The sequence below is a fragment of the Globicephala melas genome, chromosome 12 (genome assembly GCF_963455315.2).
Source record: "Globicephala melas chromosome 12, mGloMel1.2, whole genome shotgun sequence".
In the NCBI taxonomy this organism is placed as follows: Eukaryota; Metazoa; Chordata; class Mammalia; order Artiodactyla; family Delphinidae; genus Globicephala; species Globicephala melas.
In genome coordinates this window covers 38,544,023-38,565,609 of record NC_083325.1, presented here as the reverse complement: position 1 = coordinate 38,565,609, position 21,587 = coordinate 38,544,023, and the positions used below count along the sequence as shown (strand labels likewise).

General features: G+C 41.3%; 2 protein-coding genes across 7 annotated transcripts in view; one reads left to right on the top strand and one right to left on the bottom strand.

Annotated features, from left to right (window-relative positions):
* LOC115863997 (activator of 90 kDa heat shock protein ATPase homolog 2) overlaps nt 1-20,926 on the top strand; it is a 76,204-nt gene extending 55,278 nt beyond the window's left edge. Inside the window, exons 3-9 of one of the 3 annotated variants that reach the window (XM_030877331.2) lie at nt 13,486-13,571; nt 15,421-15,535; nt 16,609-16,697; nt 17,387-17,497; nt 17,910-18,011; nt 18,507-18,558; nt 18,700-20,923. In XM_030877331.2, coding sequence (XP_030733191.1) covers nt 13,486-13,571; nt 15,421-15,535; nt 16,609-16,697; nt 17,387-17,497; nt 17,910-18,011; nt 18,507-18,558; nt 18,700-18,872 — 728 coding nt within the window. In that variant the 3' untranslated portion in view covers nt 18,873-20,923. Of the gene's footprint in view, nt 1-13,485; nt 13,572-15,420; nt 15,536-16,608; nt 16,698-17,380; nt 17,498-17,909; nt 18,012-18,506; nt 18,559-18,699 lie in introns of all 3 variants that reach the window. The other 2 variants (XM_030877330.3, XM_060309771.2) reach the window with 2 other exon arrangements.
* The window catches only part of USP34 (ubiquitin specific peptidase 34), a 231,419-nt gene continuing 229,368 nt past the window's right edge, over nt 19,537-21,587 (bottom strand). For all 4 annotated transcript variants that reach the window (XM_030877324.2, XM_030877325.2, XM_030877327.2 and 1 more), the window contains 2 exons: nt 20,960-21,119; nt 19,537-20,778 (listed from right to left, as the gene is read on the bottom strand). In XM_030877324.2, the coding sequence (XP_030733184.1) occupies nt 20,171-20,778; nt 20,960-21,119 (768 nt within the window). In that variant the 3' untranslated portion in view covers nt 19,537-20,170. The remainder of the gene's footprint in view (nt 20,779-20,959; nt 21,120-21,587) is intronic.

Below are 21,587 nucleotides of genomic sequence, written 5' to 3'. Positions count from 1 at the left end.
AGGAAGTGGAGTTTCTGAGTTATTAAAGTGAAGAGCTGTCATTATTTGTTTGAACCTTATTCTCGTCAGAATCTTTGGAAAGACAGGTGTTTCAAGTAAGGGATCAGTCCAATATTCTTTCCAGTGTGACTTTCTTATTTGTCCCATCAAAATTATTAATCCAAGAAACTTCTTCGTGTCACTATTGTTTACATCAGTCCATTTTAAAGCCTTACCATACTCTTTATATGATTTTTCATTCTGTTGGTGATACAAGTGTGTTTGAGAAGCGACCAACTCGAAAAAGTTATTGCCAAAAAACAAAATTAATTCTGTTATGTTTCGGGTTATTACATTCAGTGGTTACACCTGACACACCTGTAAAGTCTTCTAATTTTCATGAAATGTCTTCAATCCACTCTTCTGTAGAAGCAAAGGAGCATTCTCCAGCACCGTTTCGTTTTCACTTTCCATATCAGAATCAATCACTAAGGTTTTTTGTCTTTTTGTTAGTCTAATATTCACATCGTCTGAATCAACTATATTCTGAAGAATTATCATCTTCTGAGACACTAGTATATATGTTGCTCGGACAGTCAGAGAAAGTATCTGCATAAAATTGACCAAAAAATTCTTCACTCAGAATTTCACGATGTGTCATTTTTGAAAATTTTACGGTAATAAACTTGCATTTATAATATACACAAGGTTGGAACAAAAACCTAACAGAGAAAAATGTGAATGATAACGACAATCATAAGTTGATTAATGAACCCTCGATCAATTTTAAGTTCTAACAAATTTTCAAGGTGATGTTAATTGTATCACTCTCTAAAAATGTATTGATACGTCTCCGGTCAATAACGTTCAGGTAACAAAAGACATATTAATACATCTCTGGTCAATAAGTTGTTAATAAAAGACACTGTAATAGGTGTGAGGTGATATCGCATTGTGCTTTTGATGTATAATTCTGTGATGTTGAGCACCATTTCATGTACCTGTTGGCCATTTGTATGTCTTCTTTGGAAAAATGTCTCTTCAGATTTTCTGCCTATTTTCTAACCAGATTGTTTTTTGTTATTGAGTTTTATACGTTCCTTATATATTTTGGATATTAACCCCTTATCATATGCATAATTTACAAATATTTTTTCTCATTCAGTAGGTTGCCTTTTCATTTTGTTGGGTTTTCTTTGCAGAAGCTTTTTAGTTTGACTAGTCCCGCTTGTTTATATTTGCTTTTGGTGTTAAATCTAAAAATCATTGCCAAGACCATTGTCAAGGAGTTTATCACTTTTGTATTCTTCTAGGGCTTTTGTGGTTTCAGGTCTTAGGTTCAAGTCTTTAGTTCACCTTGAGTTAATTTTTTGTGTATGGTGTAAGATAGTGGTCCAGTGTCATTGTTTTGCTTGTGGCTGCCAGTTTTCTCAACATCATTTATTGAGGAGACTGTCCTTTCCTCACTGTATATTCTTGACTCCTTTGTCAAAGCTTAATTGACCACATATGCATGGGTTTATTTTTGGGCTCTCTATTCTCTTCCATTGATCTGTGTACCTGCTTTTTATGCCAATACCATACTCTTTTGATTACTATATCTTTATAATATAGTTTGAAATCAGGAAGTATGATACCTTCAGCTTTGTTCTTTTTCAAGATTGTTTAGGCTGTTTGGGGTCTTTTGTGGTTGCATACAAATTTTAGGATTGTTCTATTTCTGTGAAAAATGCCATTGGAATTTTTTTTTTTCATTTTAACATCTTTATTGGAGTATAATTGCTTTACAATGGTATGTTAGTTTCAGCTTCACAACAAAATGAATCAGTTATATATATACATATGTTCCCATATCTCTTCCCGCTTGCGTCTCCCTCCCTCCCACCCTCCCTATCCAACCCCTCCAGGCGGTCACAAAGCACCGAGCTGATCTCCCCGTGCTATGCGGCTGCTTCCCACTAGCTATCTACCTTACGTTTGGTAGTGTATATATGTCCATGCCTCTATCTCGCTTTGTCACAGTTTACCCTTCTCCCTCCCCATAGCCTCAAGTCCATTCTCTAGTAAGTCTGTGTCTTTATTCCTGTTTCATCCCTAGGTTTTTCATGACATTTTTTTCTCAAATTCCATATATATGTGTTAGCATACAGTATTTGTCTCTCTCTTTCTGACTTACTTCACTCTGTATGACAGACTCTAGGTCTATCCACCTCATTACAAATAGCTCAATTTCGTTTCTTTTTATGGCTGAGTAATATTCCATTGTATATATGTGCCACATCTTCTTTATCCATTCATCCGATGATGGACACTTAGGTTGTTTCCATCTCTGGGCTATTGTAAATAGAGCTGCAATGAACATTTTGGTACATGACTCTTTTTGAATTATGGTTTTCTCAGGGTATATGCCCAGTAGTGGGATTGCTGGGTCATAGGGTAGTTCTATTCGTAGTTTTTTAAGGAACCTCCATACTGTTCTCCACAGTGGCTGTATCAATTTACATTCCCACCAACAGTGTAAGAGGGTTCTCTTTTCTCCACACCCTCTCCAGCATTTATTGTTTCTAGGTTTTTTGATGATGGCCATTCTGACTGGTGTGAGATGATATCTCATTGTAGTTTTGATTTGCATTTCCCTAATGATTAATGATGTTGAGCATTCTTTCATGTGTTTGTTGGCAATCTGTATATCTTCTTTGGAGAAATGTCTATTTAGGTCTTCTGCCCATTTTTGGATTGGGTTGTTTGTTTTTTTGTTGTTGAGCTGCATGAGCTGCTTGTAAATTTTGGAGATTAATACTTTGTCAGTTGCTTCATTTGCAAATATTTTCTCCCATTCTGAGGGTTGTCTTTTGGTCTTGTTTATGGTTTCCTTTGCTGTGCAAAAGATTTTAAGTTTCATTAGGTCCCATTTGTTTATTTTTGTTTTTATTTCCATTTCTCTAGGAGGTGGGTCAAAAAGGACCTTGCTGTGATTTATGTCATAGAGTGTCCTGCCTATGTTTTCCTCTAAGAGTTTGATAGTTTCTGGCCTTACATTTAGGTCTTCAATCCATTTTGAGCTTATTTTTGTGTATGGTGTTAGGGAGTGATCTAATCTCATACTTTTACATGTACCTCTCCAGTTTTCCCAGCACCACTTATTGAAGAGGCTGTCCTTTCTCCACTGTACATTCCTGCGTCCTTTATCAAAGATAAGGTGACCATATGTGCGTGGGTTTATCTCTGGGCTTTCTATCCTGTTCCATTGATCTATATTTCTGTTTTTGTGCCAGTACCATACTGTCTTGATTACTGTAGCTTTGTAGTATAGTCTGAAGTCAGGAAGCCTGATTCCTCCATCTCCGTTTTTCGTTCTCAAGATCGCTTTTGCTATTCGGGGTCTTTTGTGTTTCCATACAAATTGTGAAATTTTTTGTTCTAGTTCTGTGAAAAATGCCAGTGGTAGTTTGATAGGGATTGCATTGAATCTGTAGATTGCTTTGGGTAGTAGAGTCATTGTCACAGTGTTGCTTCTTCCAATCCAAGAACATGGTGTATCTCTCCATCTATTTGTATCATCTTTAATTTCTTTCATCAGTGTCTTATAATTTTCTGCATACAGGTCTTTTGTCTCCTTAAGTAGGTTTATTCCTAGATATTTTATTCTTTTTGTTGCAGTGGTAAATGGGAGTGTTTTCTTGATTTCACTTTCAGATTTTTCATCCTTAGTGTATAGGAATGCCAGAGATTTATGTGCATTAATTTTGTCTCCTGCTACTTTACCAAATTCATTGATTAGCTCTAGTAGTTTTCTGGTAGCATCTTTAGGATTCTCTATGTATAGTATCATGTCATCTGCAAAGAGTGACAGCTTTACTTCTTCTTTTCTGATTTGGATTCCTTTTATTTCCTTTTCTTCTCTGATTGCTGTGGCTAAAACTTCCAAAACTATGTTGAATAAGAGTGGTGAGAGTGGGCAACCTTGTCTTCTTCCTGATCTTAGTGGAAATGCTTTCAGTTTTTCACCATTGAGGACGATGTTGGCTGTGGGTTTGTCATATATGGCCTTTATTATGTTGAGGAAAGTTCCCTCTATGCCGACTTTCTGCAGGGTTTTTATCATAAATGGGTGTTGAATTTTGTCAAAAGCTTTCTCTGCATCTATTGAGATGATCATATGGTTTTTCTTCTTCAGTTTGTTAATATGGTGTATCACGTTGATTGATTTGCGTATATTGAAGAATCCTTGCATTCCTGGAATAAACCCCACTTGATCATGGTGTATGATCCGTTTAATGTGCTGTTGGATTCTGTTTGCTAGTATTTTGTTGAGGATTTTTGCATCTATGTTCATCAGTGATAGTGGCCTGTAGTTTTCTTTCTTTGTGACATCCTTGTCTGGTTTTGGTATCAGGGTGATGGTGGCCTCGTAGAATGAGTTGGGGAGTGTTCCTCCCTCTGCTATATTTTGGAAGAGTTTGAGAAGGATAGGTGATAGCTCTTCTCTAAATGTTTGATATAATTTGCCTGTGAAGCCATCTGGTCCTGGGCTTTTGCTTGTTGGAAGATTTTTAATCACAGTTTCAATTTCAGTGCTTGTGATTGGTCTGTTCATATTTTCTACTTCTTCCTGATTCAGTCTTGGCAGGTTGTACCTTTCTAAGAATTTGTCCATTTCTTCCAGGTTGTCCATCTTATTGGCATAGAGTTGCTTGTAGTAATCTCTCATGATCTTTTGTATTTCTGCAGTGTCAGTTGTTACTTCTCCTTTTTCATTTCTAATTCTATTGATTTGAGTCTTCTCCCTTTTTTTCTTGATGAGTCTGGCTAATGGTTTATCAATTTTGTTTATCCTTTCAAAGAACCAGCTTTTAGTTTTATTGATCTTTGCTATTGTTTCCTTCATTTCTTTTGCATTTATTTCTGATCTGATCTTTATGATTTCTTTCCTTCTGCTAACTTTGGGGTTTTTTTGTTCTTCTTTCTTTAATTGCTTTAGGTGCAAGGTTAGGTTGTTTATTCGAGATGTTTCCTGTTTCTTAAGGTAGGATTGTATTGCTATAAACTTCCCTCTTAGAACTGCTTTTGCTGCATCCCATAGATTTTGAGTCGTCGTGTGTCCATTGTCATTTGTTTCTAGGTATTTTTTGATTTCCTCTTTGATTTCTTCAGTGATCACTTCGTTATTAAGTAGTGTATTGTTTAGCCTCCATGTGTTTGTATTTTTTACAGATCTTTTCCTGTAATTGATATCTAGTCTCATAGCGTTGTGGTCGGAAAAGATACTTGATACAATTTCAGTTTTCTTAAATTTACCAAGGCTTGATTTGTGACCCAAGATATGATCTATCTTGGAGAATGTTCCATGAGCACTTGAGAAAAATGTGTATTCTGTTGTTTTTGGATGGAATGTCCTATAAATATCAATTAAGTCCATCTTGTTTAATGTATCATTTAAAGATTGTGTTTCCTTATTTATTTTCATTTTGGATGATCTGTCCATTGGTGAAAGTGGGATGTTAAAGTCCCCTACTATGAATGTGTTACTGTCGATTTCCCCTTTTATGGCTGTTAGTATTTGCCTTATGTATTGAGGTGCTCCTATGTTGGGTGCATAAATATTTACAATTGTTATATCTTCTTCTTGGATTGATCCCTTGATCATTATGTAGTGTCCTTCTTTGTCTCTTCTAATAGCCTTTATTTTAAAGTCTATTTTGTCTGATATGAGAATTGCTACTCCAGCTTTCTTTTGGTTTCCATTTGCATGAAATACCTTTTTCCATCCCCTTACTTTCAGTCTGTATGTGTCTCTAGGTCTGAAGTGGGTCTCTTGTAGACAGCAAATATATGCGTCTTGTTTTTGTATCCATTCAGCCAATCTGTGTCTTTTGGTGGGAGCATTTAGTCCATTTACATTTAAGGTAATTATCGATATGTATGTTCCTATTCCCATTTTCTTAATTGTTTTGGGTTTGTTATTGTAGGTCTTTTCCTTCTCTTGTGTTTCTTGCCTAGAGAATTTCCTTTAGCAGTTGTTGTAAAGCTGGTTTGGTGGTGCTGAACTCTCTCAGCTTTTGCTTGTCTGTAAAGGTTTTAATTTCTCCATCAAATCTGAATGGGATCCTTGCTGGGTAGAGTAACCTTGGTTGCAGGTTTTTCTCCTTCAACACTTTCAATATGTCCTGCCACTCCCTTCTGGCTTGCAGAGTTTCTGCTGAAAGATCAGCTGTTAACCTTATGGGGATTCCCTTGTGTGTTATTTGTTGTTTTTCCCTTGCTGCTTTTAATATTTTTTCTTTGTATTTAATTTTTGACAGTTTGATTAATATGTGTCTTGGCGTATTTCTCCTTGGATTTATCCTGTATGGGACTCTCTGTGCTTCCTGGACTTGATTATTTCCTTTCCCATATTAGGGAAGTTTTCAACTATAATCTCTTCAAATATTTTCTCAGTCCCTTTCTTTTTCTCTTCTTCTTCTGGAACCCCTATAATTCGAATGTTGGTGCATTTAATGTTGTCCCAGAGGTCTCTGCGACTGTCCTCAGTTCTTTTCATTCTTTTTTCTTTATTCTGCTCTGCAGTAGTTATTTCCACTATTTTATCTTCCAGGTCACTTATCCGTTCTTCTACCTCAGTTATTCTGCTATTGATCCCATCTAGAGTATTTTTCATTTCATTTATTGTGTTGTTCATCATTGTTTGTTTCATCTTTAGTTCTTCTAGGTCCTTGTTAAATGTTTCTTGCATTTTGTCTATTCTATTTCCAAGATTTTGGATCATCTTTACTATCATTACTCTGAATTCTTTTTCAGGTAGACTGCCTATTTCCTCTTCATTTGTTAGGTCTGGTGGGTTTTTATCTTGCTCCTTCATCTGCCGTGTGTTTTTCTGTCTTTTCATTTTGCTTATCTTACTGTGTTTGGGGTCTCCTTTTTGCAGGCTGAAGGTTTGTAGTTCCTGTTGTTTTTAGTGTCTGTCCCCAGTGGCTAAGGTTGGTTCAGTGGGTTGTGTAGGCCTCCTGGTGGAGGGTACTAGTGCCTGTGTTCTGGTGGATGAGGCTGGATCTTGTCTTTCTGGTGGGCAGGTCCACGTCTGGTGATGTGTTTTGGGGTGTCTGTAGACTTATTATGATTTTGGGCAGCCTCTCTGCTAATGGGTGGGGTTGTGTTCCTGTCTTGCTAGTTGTTTGGCATAGGATGTCCAGCACTGTAGCTTGCTGGTCGTTGAGTGAAGCTGGGTGCTGGCATTGAGATGGAGATCTCTGGGAGATTTTCGCCGTTTGATATTATGTGCAGCTGGGAGGTCTCTTGTGGACCAGTGTCCTGAAGTTGGCTCTCCCACCTCAGAGGGACAGCACTAACTCCTGGCTCCAGCACCAAGAGCCTTTCATCCACACCGCTCCTTAATTTGGGATGATTCGTTGTCTATTCAGGTATTCCACAGATGCAGGTCCATCAAGTTGATTGTGGAGCTTTAATCCGCTGCTTCTGAGGCTGCTGGGAGAGATTTCCCTTTCTCTTCTTCGTTCTCACAGTTCCCAGGGGTTCAGCTTTGGATTTGGCCCCGCCTGTGCGTGTAGGTTGCCGGAGGGCGTCTGTTCTTTGCTCAGACAGGACGGGGTTAAAGGAGCCGCTGATTCGGAGGCTCTGGCTCACTCAGGCCGGGGGGAGGGAGGGTCACGGAGTGCGGGGCGGGCCTGCGGCGGCAGAGGCCAGCGTGACGTTGCCAGCCTGAGGCGCGCCGTTCTCCCGGGGGAGTTGTCCCTGGATCCCGGGACCCTGGCAGTGGCGGGCTGCACAGGCTCCCCGGAAGGGGGGTGTGGATAGTGACCTGTGCTCGCACACAGGCTTCTTGGTGGCGGCAGCAGCGGCCTTAGCGTCTCATGTCTGTCTCTGGGGTCCGCACTTTTAGCCGCGGCTCGCGCCGTCTCTGGAGCTCCTTTAAGCAGCGTTCTTAATCCCCTCTCCTCGCGCACCAGGAAATAAAGAGGGAAGAAAAAGTCTCTTGCCTCTTCGGCAGGTCCAGACTTTTCCCCCGGACTCCCTCCCGGCTAGCCGCGGTGCACTAACGCCCTGCAGGCTGTGTTCACGCCGCCAACCCCAGTCCTCTCCCGGCGCTCCGACCGAGGCAGGAGCCTCAGCTCCCAGCGCCGCCTGCCCCGGCGGGTGAGCAGACAAGCCTCTCGGCTGGGGAGTGCCGGTCGGCCCTGATCCTCTGTGCTGGAATCTCTCCGCTTTGCCCTCTGCACCCCTGTTGCTGTGCTCTCCTCCGTGGCTTTGAAGCTCCCCCACTCCGCCACCCGCAGTCTCCGCCCGCGAAGGGGCTTCCTAGTGTGTGGACACTTTTCCTCCTTCACAGCTCCCTCCCGCTGGTGCAGGTCCCGTCCCTATCCTTTTGTCTGTGTTTATTTTTTTTCTTTGCCCTAACCAGGTACGTGGGGGGTTTCTGGCCTTTTGGGAGGTCTGAGGTCTTCTGCCAGAGTTCAGTAGGTGTTCTGTAGGAGTTGTTCCACGTGTAGATGTATTTCTGGTGTACCTGTGGGGAGGAATGTGATCTCCGCGTCTTATTCTTCCGCCATCTTCCCAGAAGTCCGCCATTGGAATTTTAACAGGTATTGCATTGAATCTGTAGATTGCTGGTTATCTCTTTTCTTCTGCTAACTTCGGGCTTAGTTTGTTTTTTTCTAGTTCCTTGATGTGTAATGTCAGGCTCTTTATATATTTCTTGTTTTTTGTCATTGTATGAGTTTATAGCTACAAACTTCCCTCTTAGAACTGGTTATGCTGCATCTCATAAGTGTTTGTGTTTACGTTTTTATTTGTGCCAAGATATTTTTAAATTTTCCCTTTGATTTCTTTGAGCCATTGGTTCCGGAGTATTTTTATTTTTTCTTTTTACGATACGCAGGCCTCTCACTGTTGTGGCCTCTCCCACTGCGGAGCATAGGCTCCGGACGCGCAGGCTCAGTGGCCATGGCTCACAGGCCCAGCCGCTCCGCGGCATGTGGGATCTTCCCGGACCGGGGCACGAACCAGTGTCCCCTGCATCAGCAGGTGGACTCTCAACCACTGCGCCACCAGGGAAGCCCTTTTTTTTTTGCGGTACGCGGTCCTCTCACTGTTGTGGCCTCTTCCGTTGCGGAGCAACAGGCTCCAGACGCGCAGGCTCAGTGGCCATGGCTCACGGGCCCAGCCGCTCCGCGGCATGTGGGATCTTCCCGGACCGGGGCACGAACCCTTGTCCCCTGCATCGGCAGGCGGACTCTCAACCACTGTGCCACCAGGGAAGCCCAGGAGTATTTTAATTTCCATGTATTTGTGAACTTTCCAGCTTTCTTTCTGTTACTGATTTCTAGTTTAATACCATTTGTGGTTGGAAAAGATGCTTACTATAATTTCCATCTTTTTGAATTTGTTGAGACCTGTTTTGTGGCCTAACTTATGATTTATCCTAGAAAATGTTCTGTGGGTGCTTGAGAAAAATGCATTCTGTTGCTCTTTGATGGAATGTTCAGTATATGTTTGTTAGGTCTATTTCATGTATAGTGTTGTTCAGATCTGATATTTCCCTATTGGTTTTCTCTCTGGATGATATATCCATTGTTGAGAGTAGGGCATTAAAGTCCCCAGCTATTATTGTATTGCTGTTTATGTCTCCTTATAAGTTTTCTAAGTAATTGCTTTATATATTTAGGTGCTGCAGTATTAGGTGCATAAATATTTACAATTATTATATCTTGATGAATTGACACCTTTAGCATTATATAATGACTTTCTTTGTTTGTTTTGACCATTTTTAGCTTAAAGTGTTATTTGTCTAATATAAGTATAGCTACTCCTACTTTCTTTTGGTTAATATTTCCTTGAAGTATCTTTTCCATCCCTCTACTCTCAGTTTATGTGTATCCTTAAAGCTAAAATGAGTCTCTTGTAGGCAGCATGTTGTTGGATCTTGTTTTTTTTTTCCATCTAGTCAGGCATTCTGTGCCTTTTGATTGGAGAATTTAATCCATTTATATTTAAAGTAACTATTGATAGGTAAGGACTTACTATTGCCATTTATTAATTCTTTCCTAACTGTTTTGTAGATCCTATCTTCTTTGCTTCCTCTCTTGCCAGCTCTTTAGTCATTTGCTGCTTTTTTGTGCTGGTATGCTTTGACTCCTTTATCATAATCTTTTGTGGTTTTTCCTTTGTGGTTAACCTGAGGTGTATATAAAATATATTTATAACACCCTATTTAAACTGATAACTTAAATTTGATAGCATACAGAAATTTATACTTCTTCCCCCCTCACATTTTAGGTTATTATGTTACAGTTTACATATTTTTACATTGTGTATCCAATAACAAATTCTCATAGTTATGGTTATTTTAAATTCATTTGTTTTTTAACTTTTAATGTAGAGTTGTAAGAGAATTACACACCACCATTGCAATATTAGATCATCTGACTGTGTATATTTACCATTACCAGTGAGTTTTACACATTCATATGTTTTTATGATGCTAACTAGCATCCTTTTATTTCAGCTTGAAGAATGTCCTTTAGCATTTCTTATAAGGCAGGTTTAATGACATTGAGCCCCCTCAGGTTTTGTTTGTTTGGGCAAGTCTCTTATCTCTCTTTTACTTCTGAAGGACAGCTTTGCTGGGTATAGTATTCTTGGATGACATATTGTTGCTTTCAGTATTTTGAGTATATCATCCCACTGCTGGCCTGTCAAGTTTCTGTTGAGAAATCCACCTGTAGCCTTATGAAGCTCCTTTGTATGTGAAGAGTTGCTTTTCTCTTGCTGCTTTCAAAATTCTTTTTGTTTTTGATTTTTGACAATTTAACTGTAATGTGTCTTGGTGTAGCCTTTTTTGAGTTCAACCTATTTGGAGGTCCTTTGGGCCTTATGAATCTGGATGTCCATTTCTCTTCTCAGGTTTGGGAAGTTTTCAACCATTATTGTTTTAAATAGACTTTCTGTCCCTTTCTCTTCTCCTTCTGGGACTTCCATAATGCATGTGTTATTTCATTTGATGGTATCACATGAGATCCATATTGTTTCTTCACTCTTTTTCATTACTTTTTCTTTTTTGTTTCTCTGACTGGACAATTTCAAATAACCCATCTTCTAGTTTACTAACTGTTTACTTCTACTAGGTCAGGTTAGCTGTTGAAGCTCTCTATTGAATTCTTCAGTATAGTCATTGTATTCTTTAGCTCCAGGAATTTTGCTGGCTTTGTTTTTTTTTTAATGATTTCTGTTTCTTTTTTGAACTTATTTTGTTCATGCATTATTTTCCTAATTTCATTTAGTTGTCTGTGTGTTCTTATAGTTCACTACATTCTTTGAGAGGTTTATTCTGAATTCCTGGTCATACAGTTCATACATCTCCATTTCTTTGCGTCAGTTGTTAGAGCTTTATTTGATTCTTTTGGTGGTGTCATGCTTACCTGATTTTTCTTGAGCCTTGATTCCTTGCACTGGTATGTGTGTGTATAAGTAAGTGGTCTCTTCTTCCATGTTTTACAGGTTTGCTTTGGCAGGGAAAAACCTTCACCATTCAACTTGGGTTATTGGATGTGTCTACTAGTAGTGTCCATGGGCAGGCAGGGCTTGCTGTCAGGCTCTCCAGTTGAGTGTGCTCTGAGGTCAGGATAGGGGATTCCCAGTAGCTGGGCTTTGTGGTTGGGTGAGTCGACTGGGCTCCATGTTTAAGCAGGGCTGCTGAGTGGGCTCCCTGACTAGGCAGGGTTGCTGGCTGTGCTCCATGGTTACATGGGGCCATTAGCTGGGCTCTGCAGTTACCCTTGGTTCCAGTCTGTGGAACACTGGCTGTGTTCCCTGGCAGGGTGGCGCCACTGGTTGGACTCTGATTGGGCAGGGCTATGGACTGGGCTCTGCCATTGCTGCAGGTTGAGGGGGGGTCTCAGGCTATGCTCCCCGACCAGGTGGTGCTGCTGGCTGGACTCTGTGTTCAGGCAGGGCTGCAGGCAGGGTTTCATGGTAGGACCTTGCCTCAGGCTGTGTTCTGTGACCAGGTGGGGGACACAGATTGTGCCTTGAAGTCAGGCAGGTCTGCAGGCCTGGCTTCAGCATCCGTAGGGTGCTGAGTGTGCTCAGCTGTTGAACAAGGTTGCATGCTGCGCTGTCTGGTCAGGAGGGGCTTCCAGCTGTATCCCGCAGGTGGGGAGGCTAGAGACTGTTCTCTGCGGGGTGGGGGCTCTGCTGGGCTCTTCGTCTGGACAAGGCCACAAGCTGTGTTAAGCAGTTGGGCAGGGCTGTAGGCTGGGTTCCGAGGCTGCTTCGGGTCACTGTTCAGGCCCCTTGGTTACACAGGGCCAGAGGCTATGCTCAACAGTTGGGCAGGGCTGCTGGCTTGGCTCCCTGCCCAAGTGGGGCTGTTTGGATGGGCTCCAAGGCTGCCCACGTTCTCTGGTTGGGCTTCCTGGATGGGAAGCTACACTCAGCAGTTGAGTGGAGCTATGAATTTGTAGGGCGGTAGAATGGGCTCCACAGCTGGCTTTGGCCTGTTGCCTGGGGACCCAGATCAGGCAGAATTTGCCAGCTGAGTTCTGCTCATGCACCGCTGCAAACAGGAGCATGGCCCATCCAGATCTGAGCACTGGTTGCTGAAAGCCCTGCCCCCCCCCTCTCCATCCCTATCTGATTCCCAGTGGTCTCCATGAGTCGAGACCCCAGTGGCCCTCCCAGGAAGCATCCAACAGTGCCGGGTACCTGCGTGTCCACCTTCTGCCCTCTTTTCCTACTGGAAAAACTGCAGTGGGGCCCTCTCGGTGTGGTTCTGTGTTGGCCTGGCGGAGGGGCAGTTTGGTCAGAGTGTTAAACCACTCCTCATACCCTTCTAATGCAGTCCTTTTCTGCCTCTGGTCCAGGAGAGTGTTCAGCCTCACCTCTGGGTTTTGGGATTTTCACAGTGGTGTCTTGTCCATGGATAGCAGCTAGTTGGTCTTTTTTGTGAGGGGGACTGAAGTCGGGAATAACCTGTCACCATCTTGATGTCGTCATTGAAGTCAACACTCTGGTCTTGAAAGAAACCAGCTGCATAGAGTCCACACAAACTTCCCCAGGCCACACCTGCCTCCCCTCACTCTTTCTGTGATCAGAACTCATTGTCCCTTTTTGCCTTCCTGTCCCTCCTGTTGTGACTCCTCTTCAAGACAGCCCTTTATCCTGCTTTAACTTGGTAAAGAATATTGGGGGATGAAAGAAGAAACATTGGTTAACAGAGCCGTTTACTCCAGCCCCGTGCTTCCCTGTGGCCCCTGGTCGTGTGTGCACTTCACTTGCCAGGTTCTTACCCCTGCCTTCGTAGGGTGCTTACCTGTGATGTAGGCCAGGGGAGCAGGGTTGGTTTGGGCGCGTGTGTGGTGGGGAAGGCTTGGCCTGCCTCGTCCCCACGGTGGCGGTGCCCTGTGAGGAGGGTGGGCCGTTCAGTTAGGCAGGGCAGGTGTACGTAAACTGGCTGTTACTTTGTAATTGAGGAACGTATTTTGCTCATTTTAGGTATAATTAAAGAATCTGGTGCGAAGCACAAGGGGTTGATTGAAATACCCAACCTGTCTGAAGAAAATGAAGTAGATGACACTGAGGTGAGGTATCTGATGGAGTTTCTTTTTTTTTTTTTTAAATCAAGTTTCTGTTAGACATGTTGGGCATTTGAAAAACTGTTAATCGGACTGTGTGGTGCTTGTGCGGTAGTTTTGGTGAGCAGTGAGGGCTCGTTTGCCGAGGAGGATAGCTGTACCTGGGCGCAGCGTGGGGTGGGAGAGTGGTGCAGGAGGAAGAGCACACTGGGGAGGCCCTAGACCCCTGTGGACCAGGAGTCGGGCCCAGGCAGGTGACTGCACCGTCCGTGGCCTCCTCATCTGTGACACTGGGTTAATTCACCTTTCAGATACACATGACAGTGTACATACTGGAAAGTGCTCAGGTATTTTGCACAGCTTGGTGAATGTGATTTTGCTGCTTCTCCTCTGCATCGTTGCTCTTTCCCTTCAATAGTGAAAATTCTCAGCTTTTTGCTGTGATCTCCCTTGGTTATACCACGTGTTTTAGTAAATTAGTGTGTGTTGCTTTTGACTGGCTCTTCCGGTTGTCTTGGGAGATAGAGCCTGTGTAACTCCCATGCTTGGTTTACAGTTAGTGCCCTCTTTCAGCCAAAAGCTTGGTTTTGGGGCGAGACCATTTGTACAGCAGCTGTATTTGCCAAATGAAGATAGTTTGATACAGGGTCTTTTTTGATCTGTGAACGTATTCAGTGTGAAGGCCTTCAAGATATAAAAACTAAGTTACGTTGAGCCACTATGAGTTGCCTTTCTTAAAGGTTATAAAAGGCTGTAAAAGTGGGGCTGTCTCGGACATACCTTCAGCTGTGTGGTTGTTGCCCTCGGGCTGTGATTTCACTTTGCTGTATTCAGATCCATCAGCTGAGAAGTGTTTCAGCAGCATATTAAACTGGTCTTTTAGATTCAGCCTGTGGTACAATAGTATTACAGAACAAACTCTTCAGGTTAGAACTGGGGCCTGGGAGCAGGCCCAACTCAACCGAATCACAGGGACGCTAGATATTTCAAACCAACACCTCTTCCTTCTGAGACTACTACAGAGGCATCCCCAGAGCAGCATTTTGACGCTTCCCTCTCCCTGTCTCCCCCTCTCTCCTCCTGTCCATTCCTTCCATCCTTCCCTCTTTTCTTTCCTCTCCCTCCTCCTCTCCCTTTCCCAACTCTCCTCCCTGACAAAAAAAATGTAGCCCAAGACCAGGGTATTGGGAACTTGGTTTTCCTAATTACACTGGCTTTGGGGTTCTAGATGAGCGCTGTTCAACAGAAATATAATGCAAGCCACATAAGGAACTTAAAATTTTCTAGCAGCCATGTTAAAAAATTTAAAAGAAACAGATGAAATTAGTTTTAATATTTTTTATTTTACCCAAAATGTAAAAATATCATTTTAACATGTAATTAGTATCAAAGTTATTAATGAGGTTATTTTACATTCTTTTTTGGTACTAAGTCTTCAAAGTCTGGTGTATATTATTTTACACTTACAGCACATCTCACATCATACCAGCCGCATTGCAAGTGCTCAGTAGCCACATGTGGCTAAGCGGCTACCATACTAGACAGCGCATTTCTAGACCCTGTGAAAGCCATGGACTACATCATCGATATAATATATATATACATAAAACGTACGCAAATTGGGGGGTTTACATTCTACGAAGTCCGTTCAAGATTTGGCCACCAACCAGGTCAATGGACCCTTGATTAAAAATCCCTTACATCTTCTCAAACTATATGAAGAAAACCTGTCACGTCTCTTACATCCACTTCTTTCCCTTTCCTCACCATCACAGTTCCCGCATCCATATGTCCCAGTATTATAAGATTATGTCAAACCAGATTTTTCTTAGGTTTGTATTTTTCTGATTTGTAGGTGAACGTGAGTAAAAAGAAAGGAGATGGGAATATACTGAAGGATCTTATGAAAACTGCAGGCACCGCCAAGGTCAGGGAAGCCCTTGGAGATTACCTGAAGGCACTTAAGACGGGTAAAGAAGGCATCCCTTGTGAACTAGAGGGTCCCTTTTCCATTTACCCAAATAATGCTCTGCACGGTGGTCTGGATTCCCAGGTTAGGCTGATTTCCAAAGCTCTGAAAACAATTCTGTATGCTGCAGGATAACTTGTAGTCTGGAGGTTGAGAGCTAGTTATGAGTTAGACCATAATTAGTGATTATCAGTATTTTACACAGCGTGAACCATTTTGCCTACAGAATTGTTGAGTTTTCTGGAATGATAATTATTTTATCAGTTGTTTTTATAATTATTTGTTTAATGTCTGCCTTCTCTGCTACTGTAAGCTCCATGAAGCATGGAAGGAGCCTGTCTTGTTCACTGCTATATCTCCAGCATCTAGCACAATGCCTGGCATGTAGTAGGTGCTTAATTTTTGTTGAATGAGTGAATGAAAGTGACTGCAGGTATTACAGGTGTAGTTGAGACTTATTTAATCCTTTCACTGTGTGGAATTGAGGTTATTGTCTTCTTCCCTAAATTAGAGAAGTTACCTGCCAGGTAAAATAGCCAGCAGGGCATGTATGTCTGCACCTCATCCTTGGACTCTGCTGAGTATCTAGGCATTGACATAGATGGGTTTGGGGTTTACACTTTTCCTACGAGATCACACACGCTGCTGGCCCACAGGCTTGAATACTGTGAGGCCAAGCTTTGTGAAGTGATAGTGAAGCAATAAGCCAAGTGTCTGGCTTTGACAGTAAGTGAAGGCCACAAAGCTATTAGTAGTTAGGTGTATAAGATGGAGCTTTTTGGAAAACAACCTTTGGAAATTATGCTATTTTATCAAGAACTAGATAAAAGTGAGGCATTTGATAAAAAGAAAAGGATAAAAGGCATTTGTTGCCATGGAACTCAGGTTAATGATTAGTTTTATATGTAAAAAATACAGAATGGTCTTGAAATTCTCAAAACACTATAGGAATTCTTTTTACAAATATCAGTTCCTTTATATTCTTATATCTTATTTTCAGTTTTCTGCCTTAGTATTTGTGCTGAAAAGTAAAAAGTTCTTTATTAAAACATTTCTCATACGTTTTCTTTGTAGAATTTACAATGGGAATGATTTTACCAACCAAAGCTATGGCAACCCAGGAATTGACTGTTAAAAGGAAACTGAGTGAGACTACCTTGCAGGTATGATCTCTGGTGGCAGACATGTAGGGAGGGGGAGAAAGGAAGTGCTTAATGAGAGGGCTTCAAAGCTCTAAACAGCCTTGTGATGATGGAGAACTATGAAGGATATTGAGATGGGCCAGTTAATCCACCCTTGCATCCCTTGCCATTTTGGGGGAAATGATGAAATGAGACTTTCATCCTTGATGGAAGGGATCCTTTTTGTGGGATAAATATTGAATTTAGTTCAAGACTGTTGTAAAGGCAGTGTTGTTTCGGTAGGCAACAATAACAGCAGGTGACTTTGAGGTCACATACCACGATGGAAGAAACTTCTCTCCAGACATTTGGAGGATTGGGAGGTTTTAGATCCTGTTCTTGGAATCTGGTGATGGGGAATTGACACCCTTTGGCCTTAAGTGCTGGTTGGTATCTTTCACCTGCTTATCTTTATGCTCCCTGGGTCATATTTACATATCCAAGTAGGATTTGGGCTGTGAAGCCCTAGCCTGGGAGTGGAACAGAGCTAAGGAGCACTGAACTGTTTCCAAAATAAAGACTAGGTAGGATTGGTGGTGCTAAAAAGGCTTTTAGTGGAAGGGATAGTGTTGGGGACATTTTGGTGTTTTACTAAGACTGGAAGACTGAATTTTTTGAATCTCTTGTCATGCTAATAATTATGCTTTGGAATATTTTCTTTTGAGATTCAGGCCTCCTCTCCAGTGGAGCTGGGCGTAAGGATTCCTACTGTGGCACTGCACATGACGGAACTGTTTGACACAGCTATTGAGCAGCTGTACAGAATCTTCACTGTGAAAGATGTAAGTCACATCTGAAGCCAGGATCTGAAATGCTGACATTGGGAGAAAATACACCTACACCACTTAGAACTGAAGCTGGTTCATGGTTTCCTGCATGGCCGTGTTTTTCTGATTGAAGAGATCTAGAAATCTTTAGGATAGCTTGAGGCAGGGAAGTTATCCTAAAGATTTGAGGGGGGTAAATGATGGGCATTTGGGGGGAATTTATCAGCATTGAGGGGTTTGGAGCAATTTACTGAGCTTTCTTCCTCTGAAAGACAGGGAGAGAAAGAGAATGCTATAATTAAAAGCTATGTATTCACAGTTAAACAAACACAAACCACAGTAGCTTATATTAGTACTTTACATTTAGGTTAAAAACATGGTAGCATATGCCAGAATAACATGTCTATTGTATGTTTTGCTTGGTTAGTTGGTGCAAAAATTTTCCAAATCTCCTGCTGTATTAGAAGCTGAAAAGGGAAGGAAATTCCAAATGTTTGATGGGAACATCACTGGTGAATATGTAGAATTGGTAAGTAATCTTATAGGTTAAAGGAAAGTTAAGCTGGGACTGACTTCTGTTAATATTGCTTTATTCATGCCTTTTTTAAATGTGCTTTGGTTTTTATCTGAGTTCACAGAAACTTGACCACTTTATAAAGTTGGTTACAGGGAAAATAAATGTTATATATACTAAAAGCTGAAGCTTTAGTTTCACAGTAATTGTGCAATGTTTATGATTTTAGAAGACACAAGTATAATTTCTCCCAACTCTTGGTCTAGAAGTTTCAGGTTTCTGCCACTAGGGTGTGTGTTGCCAAATGTCAGTTGCCTTGCCGTTGACATCAGCTCTGCATTGGTTGTCACGCTTCTGTCCTTGATGTTACTGCCGTTACATTTTTGGCACTAGGGACAATGAATTCTCAATGGTGCTGGCATATAAACTGGAAGATGGGAGTGTACGTTGTTCACTGATTACTTCTTGTACATAGGGGCTTTTTCAGTGGAATTTCCCCTTTGTTTTCAGTTAACAAATAAAAAGATCGTCATGAAATGGAGATGTAGGAACTGGCCAGAAGGTATGTTATTAGCACCTTTTGTTTTAAGTCCAAAAACACTCGGTTTCCCCCCCCCCCAACTATGAAAATCAAATAGTGGTACTGTATGGATAAATTTTTCTTTTCATAATGCAGTAATAAGCTTTCCTTTTTTTCTTCCAGAACACTATGCAATAGTTGCACTGAATTTTGTGCCTACTCTAGGGCAGACGGAATTACAATTGGACTGTAAAGGAGTTCCTGTCTGTGAAGAAGAGAACATGAAATTCTGTTGGCAGAAGCAGCATTTTGAAGAAATACAAGGTTTACTGCAGCTGATCACTCTAAATGGTTGAGTTAGAAGATTTTATAAGGGCATTACATTTTGTAAGCAGAAAAAGTGTAACGTTTACCTCTTCCCTCTGTCATTCCTTTAAAAAAAGAAAACAAATACTCTTAATTTATATTGAATGAAATCCATGAACTTACATTTGAAAGCATTGTTTGAATCTTTATATGACTAGACTCTGCACTGAGTTAAAAGCAAGCAATGTGAAATTAGGTATTTTACCTCCCATAGATGCTCCTCTGGGAATAGATTGAGTCCCTGAGTACAGATAGTTGAAGTGTCCCAAGCTAAAGCTCGTCCTAGCAAGCTTGCTGTTTTAGCTGTAATTTTAGTTCAGGAAGACAAAAAATAAATGGCATGTTAATACTATTCCTTTATTTTACTTAAGGGTTTTTAAGGTGTGTAGCTCTTCTTAGGTAGTGAAACAGTGGCATGTTGCATTTAGAAGCATGCTGAAGTGAGGGCAAGTTGGCTGTATTGTTATGCTTCTCCCTGCAGCAGTTACGCACTTCAGGGTGGTGAGGATTGAAAAGTCTATGGAAAAAGGTACTTTTTGGACTGCCACTATGCTTCTAATGAAATAGAATATAATGGATAAGTAAGTATGTTCCCCCATTCAGTTTTCTCATTACTTTCATCTGAGAAGACTTGAAGCAAGGTATGTAAACAAATAAAAAGTCATCACAATCAGTTTAATTAAGTGCACAGAATAGCAATCAGTCATGTCAATAAAAATAAAACAATTATTTTTACATCAAGTGTGCTTTATTTCCTCCACAGGTATTCTGTTAAATAAAGCACCATTTATATACTGCCAGGCCACAGCTAAAGAGGATTCTTTACAGAATCAAATTTCTTGTGGTTGTTCCGTATACAAGTAAACTTAATTTTGATAATAAGAACCACAGCGATCGGAGGCAATCTGCCTCTCTTATAAGGTACAAAACTGGCACAGAGGACACCATATTATACACAGTAAAAATGCTGTTAAGTTTAAATTACATTGTACAGGGCCAGGGAACCCTGTTCCTCCCAGACAGCCATATTAAATGAAAGCCACTACAGTGAACTCTTAATTACATAAAACATATTCATTATCTGATTGCCCTTTAGAAAGTATACTGAAGATGCAAATTGTTTCATCTGAAGTTCTGCCTGACCAAGAATTAAGCCTATAAATCTATCTTGCCATTCAAGCAGAGAGCACTGGACGAACTGAAGCACGAAAACAGAAATAAGCAAAACTTATACAAACAGCATTGGGGGTGAGGGGTGACCTTAAAAGTAGACATGCTACATCTAATGTCAAGAAGCAGCTTGGTTTCCTTTGCCAGATATCCTCGTGACCACATGGATTGTAGATTCAATGGTCCTACACAGGGTATCTAAAATGTCGTGCTGCTGCATGTGACTAAAGAGTCCTCTGGAATGGCCACAACTGAGTGATAAAGCAGCCTCAGGGTCCTGGGAGGGCAAAGCTTGACTGTCACAGCTTCTCAAGTCAGCTAAGTCAGACAGAACTGCAGAGAGAGAAGTCGAAGGGAACTCGGACTCTTCCTCAGCAAGGTTAGAATCCTTGGAACAGTGGAGGTCTTTGAATTCTTTACAGTCTTCAAATCTAACATTGGTGGACTGTTCTTCTGCATGCTGTGACCTGATATTTGACGTGTCTTCTGAAAACGAAGATGGAACTTCCATTCGGTATTCTTTAACAGAACTATTTTCAGGGGAAGGAAGATCTTGCTCAGTTCCTGGGTCGATAATTGAGGAGTCTCTTGTCTCATTGTCTGAAGTGCTAGTTGGGGTCAGGACCTCCCTGGTGTCTGTTTTCACGTCACTGATGCAGCTGTCTACAGTGTGCTCCTCGTCACTGCTAACGCGCCTTCTTTTAACAGGAGTTGCCCCTTCATCATCTGTGAAAAGGAACATCAAAACAAATTCTCTGAAAGGAGTCATTAAGATCATACTGGGGGTGGTTGTGGAAATTCTGGTTTTTAGCATTTATATTCAGGAGGCTTACACAGCTATTGTAAAGTCAATATTCTTCCCTTCTCCCACCCTAAAGTCAATATTTTATTAGCCCATAAAGCTAACCTTTAGTTTTTCTTTCTTTGGCTTCTTGCTCTTGGAGTGAGTTTCTCTGCTGCAGACAAGTCCTGCATTTGCTTAAAAGCTCTTGCAGAGTAGGAATTAGAGCTGGGTTTAATTGTTTGGGAGTGTGTACCGACAGGAGCAAAGCAAGTGCCCGCAAGTCCTACAGAAATCCAGATAGGAACACTTCAAATTCCAAAGCCAGCATTACAACCGTTAACAGTTTAAATGCACATGTTTACTTTTCCGGGAATCCATCCTGGTTCCTCTGGTATTGTTAGAAGAATGTTAAAACTAGAAAGCCAGTGTTATGATACTATTTATATTTCATTGGTTCTAGGTGACTAATACCATTATTTTATGCACCACACCACTAATTAAGTCTGACTGAAGACCGAAATAGTGTTTTCTGAAAATGGAAAGGCGGGGGGGGGGGGGAATTACACAGGAATTTAAAAAGCAAACCCTGAATGATCCATGAGAAATTTAGGCCTCATTAATCTAGGAGTCAGTTTTACTTGGTTTCTGGTGGATGTCATAAGGTCTTCCTCACTTAGCTCTGTAATCCGTTCTGGCATCTAAGCATTTTGTTACTTGGGAGGCTGCTGCTGGACGTGTGCAAGCACATGTT